Source organism: Anopheles arabiensis, chromosome 3, assembly GCF_016920715.1.
Source record: "Anopheles arabiensis isolate DONGOLA chromosome 3, AaraD3, whole genome shotgun sequence".
Classification (NCBI taxonomy): Eukaryota; Metazoa; Arthropoda; class Insecta; order Diptera; family Culicidae; genus Anopheles; species Anopheles arabiensis.
The window spans coordinates 18,526,692-18,554,206 of record NC_053518.1 but is presented as its reverse complement, the minus strand read 5'-3'; the positions used below and the strand labels follow the sequence as shown (position 1 = coordinate 18,554,206).

The 27,515-nt window shown below is 38.9% G+C and overlaps 2 protein-coding genes across 2 annotated transcripts; both read left to right on the top strand.

Moving 5' to 3' along the window:
* Nucleotides 1–3,339: 3,339 nt before the first annotated feature.
* Nucleotides 3,340–8,630, top strand: LOC120905203. The gene is made up of 2 exons (XM_040316082.1): nt 3,340–3,572; nt 6,396–8,630. The coding sequence occupies exon 2, from the start codon at nt 6,561–6,563 to the stop codon at nt 8,628–8,630; it is 2,070 nt and encodes a 689-aa protein (XP_040172016.1). The 5' UTR covers nt 3,340–3,572; nt 6,396–6,560.
* A 2,931-nt stretch (nt 8,631–11,561) lies between these two features.
* On the top strand, nt 11,562–26,925 carry LOC120905198. The gene is made up of 2 exons (XM_040316070.1): nt 11,562–11,576; nt 23,749–26,925. The coding sequence occupies exons 1-2, from the start codon at nt 11,562–11,564 to the stop codon at nt 24,877–24,879; spliced, it is 1,146 nt and encodes a 381-aa protein (XP_040172004.1). The 3' UTR covers nt 24,880–26,925.
* Nucleotides 26,926–27,515: the final 590 nt, after the last annotated feature.

The following is a 27,515-nucleotide window of genomic DNA, read 5'->3' as shown; positions in this document are numbered from 1 at the left end:
GGCAATAGTATTATGTTCAAGGCATTTTTAGTTATTTTGAAGTAATACAGTGTTGGAGGTTCGACACCTTTGCCTTCGACATGAAGCGCATAATGGATCAATATTATTTATTTCTTTATTTTTTTATTTATTTATCTATTTATTTATTTATTCGTTTGAATAATTGTCTGCCTCCATGGGTTTCAGAATATTTAGTATCTTAAATACTAAATATTCAAGCGAGTGTGAATTAATATACAGTTACCATGTACATAAATTGAGCTTCGGGGTATTTTTATTGTTTAATATTTTTATTCCACTAAATATATCACACATTTCACGTTAAAGAAAATGTGAAAATGTAACTTGCATAAATAAAATATATTAAAAGAAATTTATAGTAAAATAAAGCTTAAGTTTTAATATGATCCCTTTTTACGGACGAATCCTCTTCAGACGTGGGCACGGGCTTTGGTGTATATAATACATCCAAACAAGCCTTCTTCAAATTGAGACAGCCATGCTCAATATTTGTCGCAGAGTTATCTGCCATATTTTACGCGTTGCTTCTAATAAGCGCGAGCCCTCCGGATCAATATTATATATTCACTGGCAGTCTCAGTGCTGTCGAAACTTTGAAATCCGTGGAGGCGATGAAGAGCTCTGATTACTTTGTTAAAAAAAATCTAGAAACACTAAGCTCTTTGTTCAATAAAGCGTTTCGAATATCGCTTGTCTGGCTACCTTGCAGAATCCCTGGCAATGAGAGGGCAGATCAAGGCGCCTCTGAGGGCGATTCCTTTGAACGATCGATTCAGCCTCACGAATTCCTCCGCTACCCAGGTCACATCAACAGTTTGAGGCTCGCCTCTGATCTTCGCAGTAGAGCTCGTGACGCTGAGATGATTTTGTTTCAACCAGAATTTGTCATGACTATGTCAGTGACATTTTGCAAAATTAATCACAGCAAAAAAGTCGTGATATAGCGACTGACCAAGCGATGGTCGCAAACATGTCATGAGCATGTATTAGTCACACCAATCGTTCTGAGTATCACCTCTGATTATCACAATTGAGTACGTGACGCTGATATGGATTTTGTTTCAGTCAGATTTTTTTTATGACATTGATAGTGACATTTTGCAGCACTGGTGATTACGCATTGGAATACTCGTGATCGACAAAATAACTTAAAGTACAATACCCCTTTAAAAACGATCAATAATCATTTGAATCTAAAAATGACCCAAGCCTGCAAGCATAAATTTCTGCCTGTCAGTGGAACAGTATTTAATCGAATTTAATTTAATTTCGTCATTTGAGTACAAACAAAGATAGATAGATTTTAAAACCTTTTTATTTCCCTTTTTCTGATTCAAATTGTTATTTTTAAGATCTTTTATTACGTAATACTCGAGACACATTGAAAGGTAATATTCTAAAAATAAATTGTAACTGTTCGTCGTTTACTATCTATACCAATCTGTCTTTATACGTATGTCACACGAGGCGGCCCTCGACTACCCATAATTTATTTATTTATTTATTAATCAAATATAAATATATTTATTTAGCTATTCAACACCTAATCCCTAACTTATTCCCTTAACATCTGCCTTAATCCGGTATCGCCTAAAATTCGAAATTAGAAAAAAAAATCTCTTTAAATGTGTTGGTTGTTAAACTAAAATCAAAGTGATAAGACCATGTATTGAATTGCCTTTATAGCTAGTAACGGCTCATTGTATCCATATAAGGTTGCTCTCAATTCTTTTTAGACGAATATTTTAGCAACAAATAAACATTGGTTTACCTTAAAACGGTGTTCGAGCGTCTATAGGCCATCAGACGGCAACGCGAGCGATAACTTGACATGGTGGTAAGTCCTCTGAATTGGTCGCATTTTAAAGCAAGTCTTGAAAACTTCCGTTGTATTGCCTCTATTGTGTTGAGAATATTGTGTAGTGCAATTCGGGAACCAAAGTACTGGGCAGTACATCACCCACCAGCACAAAAGACAAGTAAACAACGACATAAGACTTAAGACATAAGTACATTATCGGAATTGTAGAAAGATAAAACCTAGCATCTTGTATGCCTTGTTAACAGTGTTGTCAACGTGTAAATGGACATTTAAACTAGAGTACAGTGTAACACCTACATCACAAACTTCCTGATGACGATCCAACACGCTGCCTAATAGCGAATAATTATACTTGATCGTTTTTCAAGTCTATGAAACGATATAATGAAAAAAATTATCTAGATCATTTTTAGACACCAAGTACCAAACACCAAGTATGAGTCTCTTCGTCCATGAGGCTCCTATTGGGTACAGAAGTCCTCGATGACTACTACTGTACACAGACTACTGTACACACTGTTGTATATGCTGGAATTACCATCCACGGGGCCCCTAAATTGACAGGGCCCCCCGCGGCCGCTCAGTCCGCGTACCGCCACTGCTCGTGTGACGTCCGTATTACAGTGAAATCTTCCTAAGGCAAAACTTCAAGGGACCGTCAGCTTAGATTAGCGGTTTTCAACCGGGGGGAGGGGGGTGCAAATGATTCGCCAGTCTCGGGGCCCCACGTTCCTAGCATCTAGGATAGTTTCGGAGGCCCTAGGAATTAGTACTCTGTCCAATTTTATACATACTACATACTATAGACTACCGATCTACGGAGCCCCTGAATCTGCGGGGCCCCAGGCGACCGCCTATTTCGCCTACCGTTAGATCCGCCGCTGTGTAGACGGATTATTGTTGTTCTTGTTGATGTTGATGTTGTTGTTGGGGTTGATATAACTCATTTTGATGCCTCTCGCTACCCCTGGCCCTAATTTTGAAGCAATCGTGCGACACACTCGCCCTCCACCACCCCATCACATGCCCAAACGCTCCCACCATCGTGGTGTTGCCCAAAATTTTGCTGTGTACATGAGACACACACTCGCACTCCTCCGTTGCGAAGATTGGAGGATTTTCGTTCTGGGCATTAGGCAATTCATCTTAAAGAGACCACATCTTAGAGAGATTTCACTGGTTTACATTGTAGAGCAGCTTACCATTGTTTATTTGGACTCGAAGACGGTGTATTTATGAAGTTAAAAATTCTGAAATATTTAGATTCTGAAGTGTAGCCCGTGGGAATACTTTTAACTGTAATCCCTTATGCGACCCAAATCGAGTTTCTTATCACTGGTATATAACATGTCGTTGTTAATTTCAGCAAAAACATGAGATGGGATAAGGCGGCACTGATATATGCTTCACACGATAAGATTACCTACAAAATTTAAGTTCGTCGTAAATCTATTACAGACCATTTCAGTTCGCAGCATTCCATTTCAAAAGGTGTGTTGACTCGTCTGGGTTCAGCCATCGGACAAGCTAGAGGACTAGAACACCATAACAGTTTGTGCAGGCGATCCTGTCCGATTCGTGAAGTGCAGTGTCTGGCGTGCATTGACGATCGTTAATAGTAAATTATTGTTGCTCGATTGTTACTAAAACAGATCAACCAGGCGCAACTCGTGGGAATGGCCTAAGACGTTTTTAAACCACGCAGATTCCCGTTTTATTTGCTAAATTTGTAAGTATTATTGTTTTTTTGTTTGTCATTTTTGCAGTTCATTCATGAGTGTTCCTATGTGTGTGTAATGTGCATACATTTAACTTACAAAGACCAAAAAAAGTCGATTTTTGCCAGGATTTTATTACGAAAAACTATTTGTCAAATCAATTTTGATTCCCATCGGCAAGTTAAGTTACTCAATTTTGGTTTGGCGAATCCCATGATTTAAAATCATCGTCGGGGTGCATGTCGGTACACCCAACAATTACCAATTGGAACGCGCAACACTCGGTTTGCAAAAATGCGTTTATTTCAGTCAAAATGCATAACACAAACATCTTTATAATTTTCTTTCCAAGTTCAATTCGTGTCAAGTGATGGTACAGCTGCATAAAATTGGTATCATATGTTATGATATTTTGTACTACATTTAACGTTAAATTGGTACGAAGAGGGATGTTTGTAGCAGGTATTTTGTCATTGCCATTGTTCACTTAAGAAAGATAAGATAACACGTACCGTTTGGCATGGAATATATAAGATAAGATATACAGGGTTTTCGCGGATTTTATAGACATTTTCAGACAACTTGTTGATTCGATCGAGCATATAATTGACTCTTTCAGCGAGATATTGAATTGTTCGGAAGCAGACGTTGACATCCCGCTGGGCAAATTTGCTGCAGCGGGATATTTTGCTAAAAAATATCTGTCAAACACACATTTTTACTCAAAGGAAGTCTAGCAGCTAGTGATGTGCTCTTTGGAGCGCACCCACGACTCCGATCCGTCTCCAACTATTGTAAGTCCAATTCCGACTCCGGCAAAATGGAACCACTAGATCTGCCCGGAGTTGGAGTCGCTCGGAGTCGTCCGGATCCTTCCGGAGTCGTTCGGAGTCGTTCGGAGTTGCCCAGAGTCGTCAGGAGTCGTTCGGAGCCGTTCGGAGTCGTTCGAAGTCGTTCGGAGTCGTTCGGAGTCGTTCGGAGTCGTTCGGAGTCGTTCGGAGTCGTCCGGAGTCGACTGGAATCGGAGTTGGTCGGAGTCAACAGGAGCCTTTGTGCTTGTGAACAGACATTTCCTTTCGTTGTGTTTTTGTCTTTCACTTTGCGCGTGCACTTCTTATACAGGCTTTTGTTTTGAAGGCCGACCTTGGCCAACTCCAGACGACTCCAGATGACTCCGTCTGTAGCCGATTCCAGATGAATCCAGACGACTCCGGACGACTCTGAACGACTCCGGACGACTCCGACTCCGAACGACTCCCAACGACTCCGAACGACTACGAACGACTCCGAACGACTCCGATTCTGAACGACTCCGATTCTAAACGACTCCGAACGACTCCGAACGACTCCGAACGACTCCGAACGATTTGAGAAAAATATATAGATTTCCAATCATTTTACTCGAAACATTGTAAAATATTATAAAACTGCAACGATATTTTGATTCATATTCCGGACAATTTTGAGTTTTAAGGTTTGGACACTTGATTCTGGATATTGTTGTCCTCCTGGACCGATAGAACGATGGTCCTAAATACAACGGAGTTTTGGTGCTGTTTTTTTCTTGTACTCTTATATGAATACAACCAAAGAACTGCTACGCAAATTGACGGTCTTTCCCTTACGACCATCAATGCATTTTTCACAAAAATCTTCAAACATCATTGTTTTCTTATTATTATCACTGTTTAAAAACATTTTTTATGCAATAAATCACAATGCGCTTCGGCTGTTCGGAATTAAAAACAAGATAAAAAATCTTGCTTCGTTTTCGTTTCCGGACAGCATTAAATTCGTGTTTAAATGAAATTTAGAGCACAATATGGTGAAACACTTCTGTTTTCACGTTGATAACTACTTCCAAAATAGCTTCTTATTTATTTCAATGCACGTGGTCGCGATAAATAGGAATTATCCAATAAATAACACTGACGTGGGCTTGAAGCAAAGCTGCTAAAAATGCCTCTGGTGATTAACTGACCGAAAGAAAATATTTATTTACTGTCGCATCAGGGCCTACTAGGGGTGGAATTCATTTTTAATTTATTCTACTACATCATGGCAAACATCTAAAATGAAAAAGCAGCCTGTCCAGGAACATATTATGAAGATATTCAACAAAATCATGCGAAATGTCCGGAATTTGAAGCTGTCTGTAATTTGAATCATAACGGTAGTTTTTAGATCGTTTCCGAACCTTGCTGTAACGGTTGTATATTGTGCATTTCTTTGTGCACCCTTGTTTTAGGAATTATTTTGTTGAATTGCAGGCAACCGGACTACATATATAACCATAACGTAACATTTTAAGGCGTAATCTAATACGTACGTTGTCAAAAGCCATATGTCTTCGTGAATCGTTCTCCTTGCACCAGAAACAAGTGAAAAAAAGTTTCGCTAATATTTTTGCATTCACACAGCACGAATCATCGCTAGATCTAGCGGCTTGTTTTTAAGTCGTACGAGATGACGACTGTACCACCGGGAAATGTTTTAAAACATAACTGTAAAAACACCTCTCTTTTTGTGAATAACTAAAAATAATACACACATTCCCATGTATATATTAATTTTCCAGTACACTACACAATTGGATTTGCTTACAATGTATCTTTCAGGGACAATATTTGAAGTTAATTTGACACGAAAGCTACGTTTTAAAATTCACACTCATACTCTTTATAACAAAACCTCAACAAGGACGATAACAAGGCCACATCAATCAAAACTGTCTTAGCACCTCAGACTGATTTAGGTGGCTCAAAAAATGTTAGAATGATATGATATATGATATGATATGTTTTAAATTTCATCAACAATTTCTTTCGTTACAGCTAAACTCATCTGTGAAAGCATCAACTCAATCTCAATTTTATTTGTACAATATCGATTCAGCGTCAATTTGAGCCAGGTACCCAATGCATCATTATGGTCTATAATCCACCTGGTACTAGATATAGTTTGGGTTATTTTATTTCTATTTACACCAAAAACCAAACATGGATGCACAAGCAAAAAGTCGAAAATCGTCTCCCAACTATAGCGCTGTTGCAAACAACGACTCGATGCCGACATCGAGCAACACCTCAAGACCATCGAATCATAAAGTAGCTAAAGGAGTGTCTTCTTATCATGGTATGTTTTACCATCTACAACTTGGAATGGTTATACTTCTTCGAGCTTTTATCCTACACTGTGAACGAAAGCTATCGAAATTTGAAATCACGATGGAAAACAAAGATGGTGGCAAGTTCGACGACATAGTGTTGTACTGCGAAAATGCAATGATACCCAAAGGTACTGTTTACATTCAAGCTAAACATAAAGATCCAGTAGGAAAGTTGAAGTCAATCACACATCATGATTTACTTAGTGGACCTTATGCAAAGGGTCCCTATTCAATTCCTACCTACTTTGTGTCATACCTTAAACACTATCACCGCCGCAAGGATGAACAGATTTCGAGCACGTCACATACATACATTCTGTGTACCAACGCACCACTGAGTGATGATGTTACGTTCATGTTACCATTAGCACAGCCAACCACTTATGGCGCCTTTTCTTTGTTTGACAGAATCGGTGGAAAACTGTATGTAATTAACAAAGCAAACAATGATGTACAACATGAGCTAAGAAAAGCCAGTTTGGAAGTGTTAGGAAATACACTAGCATATTGTATTAAAAATGGTTATGAAATCAATGGCGAGGATTGTTTTATTTTCCAACTGTTCAGTGATTTGATTGCATCTTGTGTAGAAAAAGTCAACCCAGGCATATACAAGTTTATTGAACAGCCTCAAACTGCTGCTGGTACAGATTTTATTGCGATAGTTCAGCATTTTCTAGAAAGTAAACATGACAAATCAAGCGAACAGAATAAAAGCAAAGAAGCAGTAATCATTTTGATTGCAAGCAGTTTTGAGGAAAATTTGTCAAACTCACGAAACAATGAGCCATATGCAAAAGTTGACCCCATTATCGAAACATTTTTCGACGAGTTTCTGCTAGTATGTGGCACCAAAAATGATAAAAAGCTGCTTGAACAAGCGCTTGAGATAATGCCAGCCTGGGTGAATGATACGAAAGATAAGTTTGAAAATTTTTCCTACATGCTTCTTACGGCTCTAAGAGAAAATCCACGCGAGAAGATAAATCTGGAAAACATTAAAAAAAAGTTTACAGAACTCAAAGTAAACGATAATTACTGCGAAATTCTAAAGGCTACAAATAAATATTTCAGCAGCAAAAACAATTTGTATTCAACCATTAGTTTAGAACCGAGCTCTCTCCGAACTCTTGAATTGTACGACTTTGTAAATGAGTCATCCTATAGAATTTATCGATATCGTAATTCAGCTAACATAAAAATGAGTTCAGTAATCGTGAAACAAACGGTAGAGCTACTTGGCTACAGCTGTCTAATTGTAGACTGCTCAGACGGTCAATCGAAAGACAACTTGTGTACTGTCCTTTCTGATGTGGTGAAGTTTATTTCTGACGTTGGTCTATCTTCTAGCACTATTATAACGATTCTTGGCAAATTGGAAAACGAACTCATCACCAATATTAGGAATTATTCTAGAGATAATAAAACGAAACTCATCGTCGTTGAGCAAATTGCCGAAGATGATTCGTCCGAAGATTGTTTACTTGTTAGTGATCTTACAAAGGAGTCAAGGGAGCAGTTATACGAGCAATATAAACAGTTGTTTAAAAATGGAACAACAATGGCTCTCAAGCAAATTGTGCAAGAAAAGGATTCGATGAGCTTTTTATGTAAAGTGTTGGACAGATATGGTCATAAGAAGGATGAAAACATAAAGGAACAGAGCTTTCAAACGATCAGCTCATGGTATATTCCACATACTCTAGAACCATATAAAAGTGATCGTGATGATACCAATTCATATACTTATTATCATGATCCGTATAACAGTGATAGTGACAGGGATAGTGACAGTGACAGTGATAGTGACAGTGACAGTGACATTGATTCTCTTTTGTCGGATTGCTCGTATAACAGTGACAATGATAGTAGCAGCGTAGAGTATTCGGAAGATGAATAAGTATTTGACAGATCAATCAATCCTTCGAGGGGAAAAATCGAAACGTTAAAGACAATCATTAATTCAAAAAATAAATCTAACTGCTCTATGGTTTCCAAGTTTAGTGATCAATCCAAAGTGCGCATCGTTCTGGATGATGCTGGGTGTGGTAAAACCGTCTTTTTCACATGGCTTGCGTTGGAGTTATCCCATAACGATCCTTCTTTGTGTGTGTAAAAACATCTAATTTTATATCTATGGATGATACAACGCTTATCAGGATCCTATTTCGTCTTTTTCAATTAACTCTGTTTACAATAACTAAAAACAGTGGATCCGTTAACAACATAAATAAAATTAGAAAGCAGTCCGATCAAATGGAAAAACTTCTAACAATTTCAAATGGAAATGTGTTGCTCGAAGTTGGAAAAGCAAACACATCGCCATGGGCCATAGAACAAATGCTTCAGTTAAGATTATTTCAGGAAAAGCTCAACGCTTACCAATTTACTATCCTATTCGATGGGTTTGATGAAATTGCGCCAACTTATAAAGAATTTGTGATGGCGTATTTGGGCAAACTTGCATCTTTTAATGCAATTAAAGAGTTATATATTTCCTCTAGACCGTACAATTTCATGGATGATTTAAAAAAAAAAACATTCAAAAACTGCGCCATTTATAGGTTGCAACCGTTTTTAAAGGAAGAGAAAATAAAGTTCATGTACAACTATCTCAGTTGTAACTCAACTGTTTGGAAGGAATGCAACGAGATCGACCGTTATCAGCTGTTGTATGTGATGTACAGACAAGGTAATGTATGTATGAACGAACTAATGCATATTCCTTTGTTTCTAGATATGGGATGTTCGATGCTTATACCAATACTTCAACAGGGTGTCGATTTATCCCAACGAACTGTGAAATAAATGATATTAGACCAACGGAATTTTGATAAATTTATAATAATAACAGATTTTGTAGAAAAAAAGCTACGAATATTGAACACCGATAAATGTGGCACAACTGACTCAGCGTCACTTATTCCTGTCAATATACAAAATTATTCAGAAACAAACATACGACGCAAACAAAAACTAGGGCTACTAGCCATTCTTGTCATATTTAATGATGCGGAGAGGGAAGATATATTAACACAACAAGATAAATATAATGCATTTTCATACATGCAGGAAATTACTCAGGGAAATGAAAAGACTGGAATTGTCTTAGGTGTACAATATGGTATTCCTCAATTCTGTCATAGAATATTTGCAGAGTACTTTGTAGCTTGTTGGCTATTCGATCACAAGGATCGATTAAGAAAAGTATCCTTTTTCCGATCGACATCATACTGGAACGACAATTTTCTTTTAATACGAGACTATTTTGATAGAAGGATTTTACGGAAAAGTCATGGATGTGAACTACACATGGCTATACTCAATCGATCATCACAACAGGCACGTGGGATACTGTTGGAAAGTCTACTGCCTACTGCCGTCAATCGGAAAGATGCGGTTGGTCGTTTGCCATTACACTTGGCAGCTGCGTATAAAGAAGTAGATATCATCGACCAGTTGTTGGAAAAGATGTCTGCAAGTTCCATCAATGTAAAAGATGAACTGTTCGGTTGGAGTGCCTTAGATTATGCTTTTGCCTATCATCATGAGAGCTTCATCAACACTATTTTAGAGCATCAGGCGACAGTTGATGAGGATGCCTTGTTTGAACAAACAGTTGCAAACAATTTGTGGAGTTTATTGGATCATGCACATTTCTGTGGCAAATGTTTAGAGGCACATGAACATACCAAAATGACCGCGAAAAGCTTTCACCGAAGAGTGGTAGAGTATCTGTTGAATGAAAAACGCCTTGATATTTTTACAGATCAATATGATCTGCATTGCTATTCGGTTTTGGAGCATACTCTCAAAGAAAAAATGTATGGAATGTTCGAGCAAATTGTATTACAATCAAGAGAAAAGATTCTGCAAAGGGAATTAAATAAGTTGATAGATATAGTATTCCGTTATGATCCTATCTATAGTGTAAAGATTATTGTGAAAGAATTGACTGTTTCACTTCCGAGCGAAGTTGATGATGAAACACTATGCGTAATGATTAAGTTGGCCATTATAAGCGAACATACACAAGCATTCAACTTTTTATTTCGACAACTTAGCTCGAAACTAAATATTCAAATATTCGAAGACATGGAAGACATGCACTGTGATGCTGAAGTTGATTGTGACGTTCCATCCATGAATGTGAATGAGTATCCCTCTACATGCTGTATTCGAAACAACGACAGGTCGCTAATGACTGATAGGGATGACCGTCTAGTTGAACAGAAAATAATTGAAATTCTTCTTTCTTGTGCAGTATCGGTAGGAAACATGGAGGTGCTGAAGTACATTGTTCGAAAAACCAACACAATCATCCGGAACATACTTATTCGGAACATTATGCTATTGTTACCGAAATATGGTCATCTTGATCATGAGAAATCGATGTCTGCATTCAAATATCTCCTGGATCAATCATCCGATCTAAACAGTATCGACGATGAAGGGAGAAATCTTCTTCATTGGACGGTGGAGAATGGGTGCTTTTTCATGTTGCCCTGCTTGATTGCCAAAGGATTTGATCCGTCAGTTGCAAATTCAGCAAACGGATGGAACGCATTTCATTACGCTGCTTTCAATGAGAACTTTACAACAGATGAATGGAAAACTAAGGCATTTAATTATTATCTGAAAACTTTTAAAATGAAAATGTTTGATGTTTTGACGAGAATGTTTGATCCAGACGTGTTTGGTTGCCTCGCTGTGACTATTTTTCCGAATCAACACCGACAATATAAGAATATTCTGAACAAACGACAGGTCTGTTTGATGGCAATGTTTGCTTTGTTTGATAAACCCACGAGAGATAACCTTTTACCGCAAGATGAACTACGAGACGGTGAGCAATGCTTACAGGCGATTGCTCAGGCTTCAGAGCTCACGGGAATAATACAAGGAGTGCGAGATGGTATTCCACAGTTTTTTCATCGAATATTTGCGGCGTACTTTGCAGCTTGTTGGCTGTTCGATCACAAAGATCAATTCAAGAATGTATCCTTTTTCCGGTCGACATCATACTGGACGAATGAATTTCTTGACATGCGAGACTATTTCGATATAATGGTTTTACGGGAAAGTCATGGATGTAAACTACACATGGCTATACTCGATCAATCTGAACAACAGGTACGTGATATACTTTCCAATAATTCTACTGCCGTCAATCAGAAAGATGCAGTTGGACGTTTACCATTACATTTGGCTGCTGTGAAGAAAAGAGTAGATGTCATCGACCAGTTGTTGGAAAAGATGTCTGCAGATTCAATCAATGTAAAAGATGAACTGTTCGGTTGGAGTGCCTTAGATTACAGTTTTGCTACAGAAAATAGTATTCTTTTCAAGAAATTGATTCAATGTATTGCTACAGTAGACAAGAATGTTTTAAGACAACAAATAGATTCTAAAAATTTGAAAATGATGTTACATGTATCAAACCTATATGGAAAGTGCTTACTTGAATGTGCGTCTACCAAACAAATTGGAAAAGAGCTTCTCAAAGAAATGGGAGAAAAAATACTGAAAGAAAGACAGTTTGACATCTTCCTTCCTCTAAATGAATTGGACTCCTTTTCCATCATAGAGTATTGTGCAAAAGAACGCATGTTTGAATTATTTAAGCAACTGGCATCTCCCAAACAAATTCCGGCTGAAAAAGTGGATAAATTGCGGCGCATTGCAATTGAACACAAAGCGCACGATATTGTTGAGTTTCTTTCAACATTCGACACAGCTACACATCAAAACTGACCAGAAAAAATGTTTTTACGCAGGGCAAATGTACCAGTATTCGGCAGGTTAGTGCAGCAGTTTCACTAAAACAGCGCGAACACCTACAATGTTTATTATTTTTTTTTGAAAGTGACATTATTATGGACGATGAACTATCGTATTATGTTGTGCTATTTTTTATCTGCAGTTTCAAATGCATTTTCTAGCGATATTCATAAAAATGCAAACACTGTTTTTGTTCCTATTTTCAGCAGTTTGGTCCTATTTTTGGCAGGCTGTGCTCCTATTTTCGGCAACGCGAATACGGATCGGTAAATGTTTTAATTAATGCCAATAGGTAGACAAAAATGTTTAACACAGTTTTACACTTTCTTTTCCCTAAGATTAGTGTTGAAAAGTGCTTAAATTATTAATTTTATGTTGCCCAATTTGGGCATTTTGCTGGCAACTTTTACAGTCACTTTGATTAATCAAAGTCACAGTTACAATCAAAGTAGGCATTGGAGAAATGAGACTGCCTGACGGCTATAGAGTACGGCTCCGACTGGCTTACAAATTATTATTTTTCTCTCAAGTTATTGGATAATTTGCAGTGAAATTGGTGATATTTGATACAAGAAATGTGGCTTTATGTGTCGACATACGTATTGTAGTGTTCTGCTCAAGTTTTAAACGAATATTCAACGAAATCAAAACTGTGTTTTTGTTTCAAGTTTCGGCAGGAGCCCAAAGCATTGATCTGTCAAAAATCAACATTCATCGTGTACCTATTTTCGGCAGCATTTAAAGTGAATAATTACTCGTTTTTAGTGATTTTAATATTCCAAGCGGGCTAGTATAAATCTGCAACCATAGAATCTTTCATAAAAACCACACTTTCATTGTTAAGTGCTCTGGTTCTCTTAATAATGAAACCTGCCAAACTATTGGCTGACATCAAATCTGCCGAAATATGTTGAACTCTGCACATTTTGTTTGATATTTTGAAAAATATGCAAGGAAATTTTGTGAAACTTCGTGTATGAATAACAAATGAGCATATCTTTATTTAAAAAAATATGTATTGAGAAAATTTTCAACGTGTTTTTGCGTTATTACACGTTTTTAGTTACCCTTCCGAAAACAGGTACACTGCCGAATACTGGTACAGTTACCCCAGTTGTTTTCGATGCACATCAAATTGAAAAAGAAAGGAAATGAAATATTTAACCTAACGTATAACGTAAAAGGAATGGATTTGACCGTAAAAACAGTAAAATATTGAGCACAAATTCAGTCAAACTGATCAATACAATGAGGAAATATATGTTGTCCTATCTGTTTTGTTATGGGTTTTTTAATAATACTTAAAAGTCCCTGCTCCAGATGATATCCTAACGCGATTATGCTACATCGGAAGGATAAAGCAAGGCGTAGAAGTTAATTGTTAAAATAAATTTAACAAAATCGTTACCAACTGAATCATAGTGATAATTCTGAGATGTTTATCGAAGAGTATATCGTTGATGAAAATTTGGTATCTGTTTTTAAATATCTCCTGGGTTATAATGGTTATATCAACATGGTGTCCTTCTTGATTGCAAAAATATTTAAAACAATTTATTAAGTTTATTGGTTTTTCTTTATTTCATTTTATTGAGTTTATTGGTAAAAGATCAATGTATTTAAGAATCCTATGACTAGCATTACCATTAAATTGTTACACAGTGAGTTACAGAGACGAGACGATAAGAGGGAATACAATTGGAATTGATAGTATTTAAAGAACATAGCATAAATATGTACTTTAAACCAATAAAGGCTCAAACTCTTAAGAAACTTAATTCAAACGTGAACTATCAACAAATCGAACATTTTACGAAAATGAAACAACTTATTGTAGCTAACATAATGGAAACACGATCCAAGACATCAAAAACACCGAGCTCGATGGAATCAATTAGTAGAAATACAGTATAAATTTGCAATTTCAGTAGTTTGTTATGGAGTAGATTAGGTGAGGATAAGTTGATTTAATAAATTTTACTTTAACGATTAATGCTGTTGCATTTTATTTCATATTGTAATTTATGAATAAAGACATTAAATAAGCAAGTAATGACGGATGAAAAATTTGATAAATCAATTCAAAGCAAGATGATCTTAATACTTTATTTCGGTACTGCACTCGTACAAAATACGTAAGTATGACGACGATAATATCCTAGAGATAAGTATAGCGTTGAGTTTTGAGAGTTGTATAATTTGAATTATTTCTGTACAATGTAATGAAAAGGTAATCGAATGGTGGAAGGGCACAATCTTCTGAAGGACCGAGAGTTCCAAATCCTCACGCACCATCGACTTCAAACTGGCAGACTATTCCATAGAACATCATAATCTATCAAACATCATTCAGCAGAAGTACTTTTCTGAAAAGTTGATCTGGCTGTCAAAGGTCACCATGAAAGAGGCGCTCTATGGAGCTTGATGTCGTAATAGTTGGAATCTCATAGGTTGTTAGGTAAGTTGACGAACTCTTCTGTCTGCTTTTCAATGTCGTCTTGAAAGGTGTCATGCAAAACGCGGGATTAAACAACAACATCCGTGGCACGATATTCTACCGCTTTGTCAAATAACCGACAAGACGAGCAATGAAATGGATTGACGATCAAAGCAACGGCTTAACTGCTCAACAGGAATAATCCACAACATAGTCTCATAAATGTGATTTAATAGCACAACACTCCACAACACAGTTTATGGTGTGTGTGATGGTGGCAAGCATCAGGAACAATTGCAGGTTCTGTTGGTGTCATTTAAGTATTCCCTACTAAAGTAAGTATTTAAGTATTTAAGTAAGTGTCACAGCCTTATAGCTTTGAGGACTTAAATACTGAATATTACAATTAGATTACTTACCACCAAAGAAAGAACTCTAGTATTTTGAAAAGCTCAGGAATACCTTCACAAAGAAACACACAAATTACAGGGCTTTCAACAACAGTATTATATTTTGTCCGTTTGCTTATCCATTAAGTAATAATCATAATAGTAAAATACAATATATCCAAATACATGTACGCGTTAATCCATTGGTTATTGTTTTTGGGCTCATTGGCTTACTTTTTCTTTTTCTGCTTTCTTGTGTTTTGAACGATTATTCGCCTGGAATACTTAAGCTTAAGAGTTTTGTTATTTATTCGTTCAGCATTCTTGTTTCAATTTCGTTCCAACTATATAAGCTTTCAGATAGCAGTTTTTCGATCAACTAAGCTGTGTGTGAAATTATTTGAATTTAACCCAATCAACAAAATGAAAAAGATAAAACAAACAATAAAAAAACATATGCCCACGTTGGAAATGGTTTTGAGTTGTTATAGAACCCTTGCCAACATTCTCCAGAACAATTGATTTTAACACACAGCATATTTCACAATTTCCTTTGGCAAGTGTTCTCTTTCGTTTACATCTATCATTTATTAAATATTGGCTTGTTAATGATGATAGAGTGTACAGTTTCACGCACACATTCCCACGAAATCAAACCACGTTGTCTGTTTACGTGAAAAAAGGTGACAAAAGTTAAGGGTCGGCCGCAGATTCAGCGAGTAAGCAAAGCGAATGATGGCGGTTGCCTTCTGTTTCTGTGTCAAAGAGCATTCATCTTGGCGTTGCTTAGTTTGCTTCGTTTATTACGTATTAGCATCAGAGTGCTCTTAATTTTAGTTTGACTTGGGCTTTAATGGAACGCGGAAGCAGAAGCGAGATTTGTTGGTTCGTGTTGTTGTTCCTGCTTTATGCTTTTAAGTTTTATGTTAGTGAGATAGTCACACGAGGCTCATTCGCTTGTTTTTTTCTCGTTAAGGGTTTAAAGACACAGGGTTTCTAGTTTTGAAGGGTTTAAATAGATGAGAAAGCTACACAATGGTGCTTTTAGGTCAGGAAGGGGAATAAAGAGTGTTCAATTTTGTTCTGTCAGTTGAATGATTTGTTTCAAAAGCTTGTTTGTAATGTTTTCATCTCTTTTTTGATATTATTGTCCAGCGTGTGTGATTTGATTTGTTATTCCGTCGGTTCGATCTTCAACTTATAATATTTGTTTTGATAGCTTTTACATGTTTAAAAAGCTTTCTAAAGGAAAAGGTTTTGAACTCTGTTCTTAATACGACTAATTTCAAATGGGAATATAGGAGTCCAAAGTTTTTTTTCTTCTGGTAAGGAACAATGCGCTTCTCATGTCATTACTATGAAATTGCCTCGTCTGAAACGGTTCCCTCACATCATCATAGAATCCTTTCTTTCCAGTGAAAACGTCCATTTGTGGTGATGTAGCGAAGGCGTACAAGGCGTATTTGGTGTGTCTCCTTGTCGAACCCTACTGACACTACCTTCCTCGCCGATTGACGCTGGCTGCTGCACTGTTCCCATCCATACCATTGCTGCACGTCGAAAGCACGCCGGGCACGTTGTGTTGTTGGTTGCTTGTAGTGTAGTTACCACATTACTGACTGGGCGACTGAACCGCGAGACGCCATGCCATGACTCGGTGCGGCAGTTGTCCACCCCGTACACCACCACGCAGGTGCAATGAGATTCATTACAACATTATACACAGTAAATACTTGGCTGATTGGAGAGAGTAAGCTGTACGAAGAGGTTTCCCTCTCGAGAGGATATTGGGGACTCTGTATGAAAGAGGAACTTACTTAGGTCGCCGTGCGGGAAGTGTTGTTGGAATAGCATGGCAAGTGATCGCGTTTAGAGAAGTGTGTTTATGTTTGTTTTGAATGCGAGAGAGTAATGAAGGGTTGTGCAAAATCGGGAATGGAGGGCAGAGAAAACAAAACCAAACCAAATGCATCCTTAAACGACGCTACTCTATACATGCGAGTGTTCCAATATACGAGATCGATCGTGCGCCTCAAAACGTATTCAGTAGCGCCAAGGCTAATAGACGAGATATTGCAATGAGACATAAAACGAAAAGTGTCTTCACAGAGACTTCAAACTGGAGCCGATTCTTACGCATCATAGAAAGGTATAAAGAGAATAGTGTGCGCTGTGTGAGTAAATAAGAGGATTGTTTGAAATCATAGTACAAATCCAGAATTGTGTCAAATAGGATCATTCTAGCAATTTTGTAGCATATTATTTCTGTTTATTTTGTTATCATCAACATCTTTGGTGTTTGCTTCTTTAATCCTCATGAAGCAAGGAAGTCAGTTAGAGGCTGATTATCTCATCTTTGGATGTATTCAAGGTGTGTAGATATCTTTAGTCGTTAGATGTCTCAGAACGACTTATCTTGGATACAGTATTTCCCTGAGTTACGCAAATATTGCGCTCCGGAAACTTATATCAGATTTTCGCGTATGTCAAATATTACGATTATGTTGCTAAATGGTTATTTTGATTGCATGTGGTGCATTCATGCACTAAATTACACATATAATACAAATTTAATACAAATCCTATTAAAGATTAGGGGTGGTTTCGCGAAATAGTCAGCAACTCTAACGACTCAATAACATGCACGTCGTGGAGCCATAGGTCCGAGCCAATAATAGACCATGGCATGTCGTCGTCGTTACGCTACATAGAAGAAGAAGATAGAAGATTAGATTTATTTCTATGGTTTTAGCGATTTCAAACATTCAACAATAGTTCAAATTATATTGCATTTGACAATAGTTTTAGTCAAATTAGTCAAAATCAAAAATTTGCGTAGCTCGAGTGTCGCGTAACTCGGGGAAAGACTGTATTTCAATATCTAAGGTTAGCATTGAAAGAGAATTATTATTATTATTATTATTATTATTTATTAATGTTATCGGGCAATAGGCCTAAATAACAGATACAAATTCTTAATTAGTAAACAACTTAAACATAGATAACACTAGCCCTTTACAACTGACGAAGGTGAGAAACAGGGATATGAAAATCTGAAGATGATTCAAGTCTATTGTAGCTGACACACATTTTAATTAAAGGATCGTTAGCGCCAAATGAAGAAGATCGAAATGGGATCCTGATTAAAGACCTGCTTCTAAGATCCCTAGTAGGTGCAGAAAAACTGATCAGATTTAAAATTTCAGGTGCATCAATAAGCCCATTTAATAATTTATGCATGAAAATACATTGAGCATTCTTTCTCCTGTGTTCTAAAGTTTCGAGACCAAATAACTGACACCTGACATGGTACGGGGGGCGTGGCATTTGGTTTGACCAAGGAAGACGATAAAACATAGCGCGTGTCGCCTTTTTCTGAACTTTTTCTATCATGTCTATATAGGTCACTTGGTTTGGACACCAAACAACGCAAGCAAATTCTAGTATAGGACGGACTAGGGCACAGTATAACGATTTAAGACAGAAAGGATCTTTAAAGTCGGAAGAAGCACGTAGAATAAAACCTAACATATTTAATGCTTTTGAGACGATTGTGAGGAAATGGCACGATAATATAAGTTTACTTTCTAACATTATTCCTAAATCACGAGCTACAGATGACCGCGGCACACTGTCTTGAGCTATTTTGTAATTAAAAGTTATTGGAATCCTTTTCTTAGAGAAAGTAATGCAGTTACATTTTTGTACATTCACAAACATTTCGTTATCATGGCACCACGTCAAAAAACGGTTTATGGAATCTTGAAGTATTTCGCAGTGATTTGAATTTTCAACAGCAAGGAACATCTTAGGATCGTCTGCATATAGTAAAACATTGACGTTGGGAACAGCAAACACAATATCGTTAATAAATATAATAAATAATAATGGCCCTAATATGCTTCCTTGTGGAACACCAGAAAAGTTACAGAAAGGGTCAGAAAAAGTTTTTCCAATTTTTACATTAATGCAACGGTTCATTAGGTAGCTTTCTAACCATGCTAAAAAAATTGAGTGTACACCATATTTTAATAATTTAGCAAGCAATAAGTAGTGGTTGACCTTGTCAAATGCAGCGCAGAAGTCGGTATAAATGACATCAACCTGGAGGCCCTTGTCAATATTGGAGTAGCAAAATTGAAGCAAATGAAGCAGGTTAGTTTCAATCGAACGTTTAGGCATGAAGCCGTGTTGCATAACAGATATAACAGGCAGGAAAGCGTAGGAAATGTGGCGGAACATAACTTTTTCAAACAGCTTACTACAAGCACATAACATAGAGATTCCGCGATAATTACATATATCAGATTTGTCTCCTTTTTAAAGATAGGAAACATGTAAGAAGATTTCCATATTTGCGGGAAGCATTTCGACTGTAAGGATTTGTTGAAAAGTTGAGTCAGAATAGGCAAAAGAGCAGCCTTACAGTGAATAAGAATTGCACTGGGAATGTTGTCCGGCCCAGAGGCATACGAAAGCTTCAGTTGCGATATGGCAGCATCGACTTCATCTTCACTGATAGTAGATGTGGATAAGTCAACTGCGTCGTTGATTGCGGAAAGTGCTGAAGATAGGTTAAGAGGTTTCGAAGAATTGCAGGTGTACACGGAAGCAAAATGTTCAGCAAAAACTTTGCAGAGGTCATCTTCACCCGAAATGATGTTTCCCTTGAAGTTCATTACAGCTGGAAGACGGTCGCAGGATTTCTTATTCCGTATGAATTTCCAGAATGCTAGTGGATCCTTTTTGAATCTTAATTCGATCTTTCTAACGTAGTCAGCGTACACAAAACGGTTTAACTGTTTGTAAATCCGAGCAGCGCGAGCAAAGTTTGCTTGGTTGGTGCTGTTTCGAAGACTGCGCAGTTTTTGTTGGGCATTAGATCTCCGGCGTTTTGCGAAGCGTAGTGCATTATTAGCCCACGGTTAATAATTCCCAATTGGTTTGAGTTAGCGCTATTGTTAATTCATCAAATTTCGTACGTCTAAAGTTCAAATCTCTCCGTTCGATTGAAAGAATTTATGATAGAGAACCTCGAACTTAATACAATGACTCTTGCTGTCCTTTTAATGTCTTACGTTTTGTAAGGGCATTTTCAAACTTCTGTCGTTTTAAACAAGTTTCTGAGGCGTGAACAATGACAAAACTCTTAAGTATCTTGCCTAATTGCCACGCTGTAATGTGGATATCAAGAATCAAACAGAGTAAAGTGAGACTATGTATTTTAGATATTTTTAAACCTTGATTTCTTCGTTGGACGTAGACTTCAGAATGTTGGAAAAAAGGACTCCAACGCCTTACGACTATGGATTCTGTGAACAAGCAGATGAGGACAAGTTTGAGATATTAACAAAGAGCAAAGATATTTGAAGTCATTGGAAACTATATACCCATCATACAATTGGCCAATGTGATAGGAAAGTCACTAATATAACAAAAGCTTATCCAGCAATACGTTAAAACGTGCCTGTGTTTCATGCACTTTTGGGAGATTTTTAAACGAGACTGACAGAGATAGCTTAGCTGTCCATGTATTCCAAAAACGAGTCATCTAACATACCGAACCACTCTCATCTATTTAAGAAGTATAAATAAATTAAAATTGAATATATTGAAGACTAGGGCCGGTCTGGTGGTACAGTCGTCAACTCGTATGACGTAACAACATGCCCGTCATGGGTTTAAGCCCCGAATAGCCCGTGCCCCCATATTTAGGACTATCCTGCTACGGTAACAAAAAGTCACTGAAAGTCAAGCTCACTTCACTGGTGGGTACAGGCAGGCCTTGACCGACAACGGTTGTTGTGCCAAAGAAAAAAAAATAATACAAAAATAAATAAGTACAAACCACGTAAATAATCTCTTAAATAGTGTTACCGTTAGTTGACAATTGTCAGGAGATTATTTCTGCTTCAATAAGTAACTCAAATGGAAACAGCGAAAAGAAGCGAAGCATTAAAAACATTACACCCAAAATTGGTAGCAACAACCGATAGAATCCCCGGATGGGTGTGTAAACCCAACCGACGACTGGTGGAACATTCGATTTTGACGGGCAACGGGGTGTAGTAAGTTCGGAAGATAGTCACGGTCGCCATGTAATGGGTTAGGCGATAGCTACGGTCGCCATATGATGAACGTGTTAACTTTGTTCGAGCGGACTTTTCGACACTTGATCGTCCAGGCGATCATAGAAACCTTTAGTAGGTTTCCCTTACTGGAAATGTATGAGTTTAGAGGCCTTACCTTGGGTAGGGGGACATAACTAAACTCTTTAAATGAGAAGTCGATAGATGTTTGATGGGCATATTCCTATCCTGACAGTCCGAACGAATCTGCCTTGCCACGGTCGGAATTGGTTTTATTTATACTCAATGGGTTTCGTACATTTGGTTTTGGAATGTGTTTTTGTCCTAATTAAAGGTTATTGATATGAGCTGCAATTTATGCATTGTATCGGAGTGAGGTGTCTGTCAATTTGTGCCTATGCTGCGCTTTTAGTGTTTTTACAAAGGTTCTGGAAAGTATAAACTGTTCTAGCCAAAGAACGAGTGCGTTCGTCGATCTTTGCCTACACTGCGCTTTTAGCAATAAGTTGCTATGGGGCCGTCCATAAATTACGCAACGCTGAAATTGGGATTTTTCGACCCCCTCCCCTCCTATCGTAACAAAACGTAACGTTGGAGGAGACCCCCCTTCCAAAATTACGTAACGCATGATCGAACACCCCCCCCTTAATTTGGCAGCCGAATTATCCAACTAATCCTGATTGACAGCACCGCACGACTGTTGTTTACCAACAATAATATACAGGTCGATGCGTTTAGCGTAGAATGACATTTCTCATAAATGCATGAAAAAGGTAATTTTTGTGTAATTCAACAATGTAGAATCCAAACTGAAGGTAAAACAACACATTTGAGAACATTTTTCGTATTTTGAATTTTGTTGACGGTAAGATTGAAAACTACAGTCTTTACCTGAGACACACGGCTCTTAAATCTGTATTACACGGTGGATTTTTTCATGGCAATTTTCTGTCAAACCTCTGTTTTGGTATTTTATAAATGTCAAGTTCGTATTCCCTATCAAAAGATATAAAGAAATAAAAGTGCAAAACTTACCCAGGTGGGCGATCATTTGTCAGTGACCAGTGATAGGATTGTATTACGTTACGTAACAGAATGTGAACCCCCCCTCTCCCCTATGTAACAAACCGTAACGCTACAGGGAACCCCTTCCACCCCTTTGAGCGTTACGTAATTTATGGACGCCCCCTATGCGTTCTCTGTTTGTCCACTTTGCTGCAGTAACGCTTGAATTGCTCATGTTGCGCGTTTCGGTTGTTTTCGATAAATGTGTCTCAATGGTTTTTTCTATGGGCGGTATAGTCTGGGTATGTTGCTATGGTGTGGATTGATTTGCTGATGTAATATGATGAATGTGTATCAATAGTGTGATTTGGCTTTCCGAAGTGTGTTATGTACAATGTGTCTATAGCTGATAGTGTGGTTTATAACAAGTTCTGTTTAGCAGATATGCTACAGGGGCTTTACTTGTTAAAACTTCCACGTCACAATAGCCAAACTTACCCACAAATAGGATTACATGCATCCTTTTCTTTATTTTTTTTTTTGCTCCCCTCCGGAAAAGAAAACCATTCCAAACTTTAACACATTCTACGAAGAAATGGGTAAAACTAGGCGTCCCAAATCCCCGCAACACAAAGGGGAAAGACTAGAAAAGGAGTAGAGAAAAGCAAAAATGTTCTTGCTCAAAAGTACAGCACGAACAAAACGATGCATCCCTTTTCGCGCAATGCCCCAAAATCGGGTTCGGGTTTCGTGCTGTATACGAAAGTGTTTTACCGTGCAAAAGTTTCCCATCAACCACTTTGGAGCCTGTCTTGGCGCGGTTGTGGCGTGTAATCTATTTAGTTCACTTCCAACTTTTTGGTTGGAACGATCGGGACAAGGGAACAACAGGGCAGGGCGTGAGGCAAAAAGGCATCGAAAGTAAAAGAAGGTGTGTTCTCTGGCAGCCATCAAATCCGTCCTTCCCTAGAAGCACAATTCCGCCACAACGACCATCCAAAATGTGGCTCACGTTTACGGTTGAGCTGAGACTCGTGCAGAAGACAATCCTATTGGAGATGTTCTTCCTCGGAGAAAAGGGGTAAAGTGGTATGCAACGATAATGTAGTGGTTTGGTCTAAGATGTGCCTTTGGTGTTTACCAACATTGGTGAGCGAAAACTTCAATTACTTTACAATGTGGCTTTCCATTCCATCCGTTTGTACAGACGCGAAATAAATGTTCCATGCTGTCCCATTTCTCTCTCTTGTAAAACAATAAATTAATATAATTTTCTCGTTATTTTTCCCCTTGACAACCCCCCCCCCCCCTCAACAGCAAGAGCAGAACCACCGGCTGCAGAAGGAAAAGACGGAGCAGCTCAACTATCTCACCAGCCAGCTGCTGCTGCTCGAGTCGCGCATCATGCGCAAGCAGAAGCAGGTCTCGAACGTGATCTACCAGCGCGAGCTGACGATCTACCGGCAGCAGCGGATCATCGAAACGCTCTCCAGCCGGCTGATCGATCACGGCATCATGGACGTCGGCATGGACGCACCGATGCACGCGGGCGGCAGCGGCAACAGTAACGACTTTGACTCGCTCAACGATTCCGACTCGGCCGTCGTGCTCGAGGACGTCGACTCGGACTGCAACAGCTCGATCTACTTCGGCGGCGGCGGCGGCAGCAGCATCAGTGGCGGCGGCAGCCTCAAGTCACGCTCCTGCAAGATGACGAACGACGTCACGATCGTGCGGTCCATCTCGGACGCGATCGAGACGAACCTGAAGTACAACAATACCCGCCGGTCTAACTGCTTCCTGCGGCGGCCCGAAATCCTCGAAACCGTGTACAGCGTGGAGGAGGACCCGGAGCCACAGAATGCGGCGGCCGGTGCGAATGGGACGGCGGGAAGCGGCCCCGGCAGTGGATCCACGACCGGGCCCACCTCACCGAAACCGGATGCGGTCAGCGAGAAGCGGGACAAGTTTAAAAATCGCACCGAAAAATGCATCTCCACCGTTCAGCCGGCCGGGGAAGGGAGCGGCGCACGGCAGGAAGGCACACCGGTCATCATTACCAGCAGCAGCAGCTGCGACGTGGAGCCGTCGGACCAGTGCGAAATGACGCCGGTGGCGCAGGGCGGCGGCTGCAAGGTGCAGGGCGCGGTGACGAACTTCAATCGCGTAATGTCCAACCACCGGTCGGTGACGAAACCGAAGGACGTGAAGTACAAGCGCATCAACAAGGCCAAATCGAAGAGTCTGGAGGAGCTGCGCGGGCGGCTAAAGCACTGGGTCGAGCGGGGCACCTGCAACGTGAACCTAACGCTCGACCCGGCCGGCGGGGGGGCCACCGGCGCCGCTCATCTAACGGGGCATCTGTCCGAGCACTGTGGGGCGGTGGGCACGCTGCAGCAGAGCGTGCAGCCGCCCCAGCAACCGAACCTGGCGCAAAGCTATGCGTGACCGGAAGCGAGAGTGCCCGCGCGTGCTCGGGGCAGCATTTAATGTGGGGTATGTGGGTCGGCGGCAACACTCGCTTTCAGCAGCTTATTTATTGCGGTTTGGCTTAGTGTTTATGTGTGCGGCAGGATGAAGCAGAGTATGGGAAGGAATTGAAATGATCGTGAAGATGGTGGGGACCCTACCACGGTCACCTCACACACACACACACTGACTGAGTCAGGTTACCTAAGAGGAGATAAAGAGCTGGAAAGCATTGAAGCATAGTAGATAAGCTTAACGTATAGTGGCGATGTGCAGCCAACACAGCACCGGCGGCTGTGTGAAGCGCAGGCGTACCACACACTCTACTCTCAGAAGGCCAACCGATTGATTTGTACTTGGCGTAGAAGGAATTACAGTGAGCAAACAGTATAGACATAGATATACAAGCCCAATATCTCTCCCACAGGCACTGAAATTTCGAAAACTTATCGTGTAAGTTAAGCGATATGAATGCACTAGGCAGGAAAGCCCTCTTTTGACAGATAAGCAGGAGAGGAGATAGATAAGATGAAGCGTACAATTTGTACAACTAGTAACAGAATCAATTCATTGTCACACACACACCCATGAATTGTACTACCTATAGTGTAGCCACGTAAGCACTCGGAGGTATCACCACCGTACGAGATCCGCGGGAGTCGAACTAGAATCGAATTCCTTCAAAGCTACAGGCACAGAGCCCATCTGAGGCATTTTAAGCGTGTTATTGGTGATCTTTCCTTCCAAAGTCAAGAAGATTTATTTATATACATGTACATAGATATATACACCCTGGAGGAGTACTTATCCCCCACTAGAAAGGGGTCTTTGCTTGGATGAACTCTTTTGCATAAAATACCACTCTACGAACCGTGTAGTAATGCATCGTCGTATTTGGAGGGTTTCGAGAATGTTCCTTTAAAAAGTAAGACAAGAATCGGAAAATAATTCGTTTCTTTAGCGCACGACTGCAAGTGAGTATTGCGTGAGTGCTTTCGCTGTTGCGAGCACCTATTTAACGATCTGTACTATAATGGTTTCCACTCACCGAGCTTTCAAGTAACCATGGTCACCACATACTACCCTATTGCGGAGAAGACGTACTACGGCATTTTCCGTATCTTTGGTGTAGTTGCAACCTGTCACTGGTTTCAAATGTACCTTCTTTCTTTTGGAATGTGCGTTAAACGTTGCACTTTTTAGTATTATAATAGGTATTTCGTTTTGTTACAAAATCGGAACAAACCTCTAATCGAATTTCGTTTTCCGCCTTAAAGCATTCTACATCCCCTCTCCTTCTAACGCGTAGTACGTAAGGCCATGTACATACAACCAATCGAATCGTTTACTTACCGGTAAAGATCGATTGCAATGGTTAAAATCAAAGTCCGCGATCCTCAGCAGCGAGGAAAAGATTATGAACAATTAATTGTAAGCATTTCGTGTGCGACGAGCATATTGTAAGGGCCAGATCGAAGAGGTTCTTCTTTCACTCACACGAACACACACCCACACAAACAGGTAGATGTGAATAACAGCTCTACCGTGAGTGTAATTGTTCGGGTGGAGGAGGCACGTTCAATGCGATAGCCAAATTAAAATAAAAGTAAATTAGTAAAAACACAAACCCTTACTCAGAAATAGTGAGTAATACGTACATATGCACTGATGCATTCATGCTAACATTTAATTGCACGATAAGTGAAGGGTTTTTGTCGATGGGGAAGCACATAGAAGTCCGCTAGCTTTTGGAGAGTGGTAGCAGGTTCGATTAGGTAGGAAGAAAAAAGAGGAATGTCTCGTACGACAATTACAAAAGAAACAGAAGAAAAGAAACATCTTTTACGGTAGATACGTCTGAAAAATATGAGTTAAATTTAGGAAATCCACCGATCGAATGCAGCACTGGTGAGGTAAAGTTGTACAAACTCTAATCATGTTCGATGGATTCGCAACACCTATGTAATGTAAGCGTGGAAAATAAATCATTGCTTGAAATATAAAAGTGCGATTCATAGTTTTCAATGCTGAAATCTCTAAATATGTAATTGTGGTAATGGGTGCTTTGTTGTAGGGTAAAATTTGATGACATATTTGTTTATACTTCTAATTTTACACATTTCCACACAAATCCGAGAGGTTGAGTCTCTGTAGAAATTATGCATAAAATTGCGCAAGCCGTCTTTAAACCAGGCGGCAATAGTATTATGTTCAAGGCATTTTTAGTTATTTTGAAGTAATACAGTGTTGGAGGTTCGACACCTTTGCCTTCGACATGAAGCGCATAATGGATCAATATTATTTATTTCTTTATTTTTTTATTTATTCATCTATTTATTTATTTATTCGTTTGAATAATTGTCTGCTTCCATGGGTTTCAGAATATTTAGTTTCTTAAATACTAAATATTCAAGCGAGTGTGAATTAATATACAGTTACCATGTACATAAATTGAGCTTCGGGGTATTTTTATTGTTTAATATTTTGATACCACTAAGCCTATTATATTACATATATCACACACATCACGTTATAGAAAATGTTAAAATGTAACTTGCATAAATAAAATATATTAAAAGTAATTTATAGTAAAATAATGCTTATGTTTTAATATG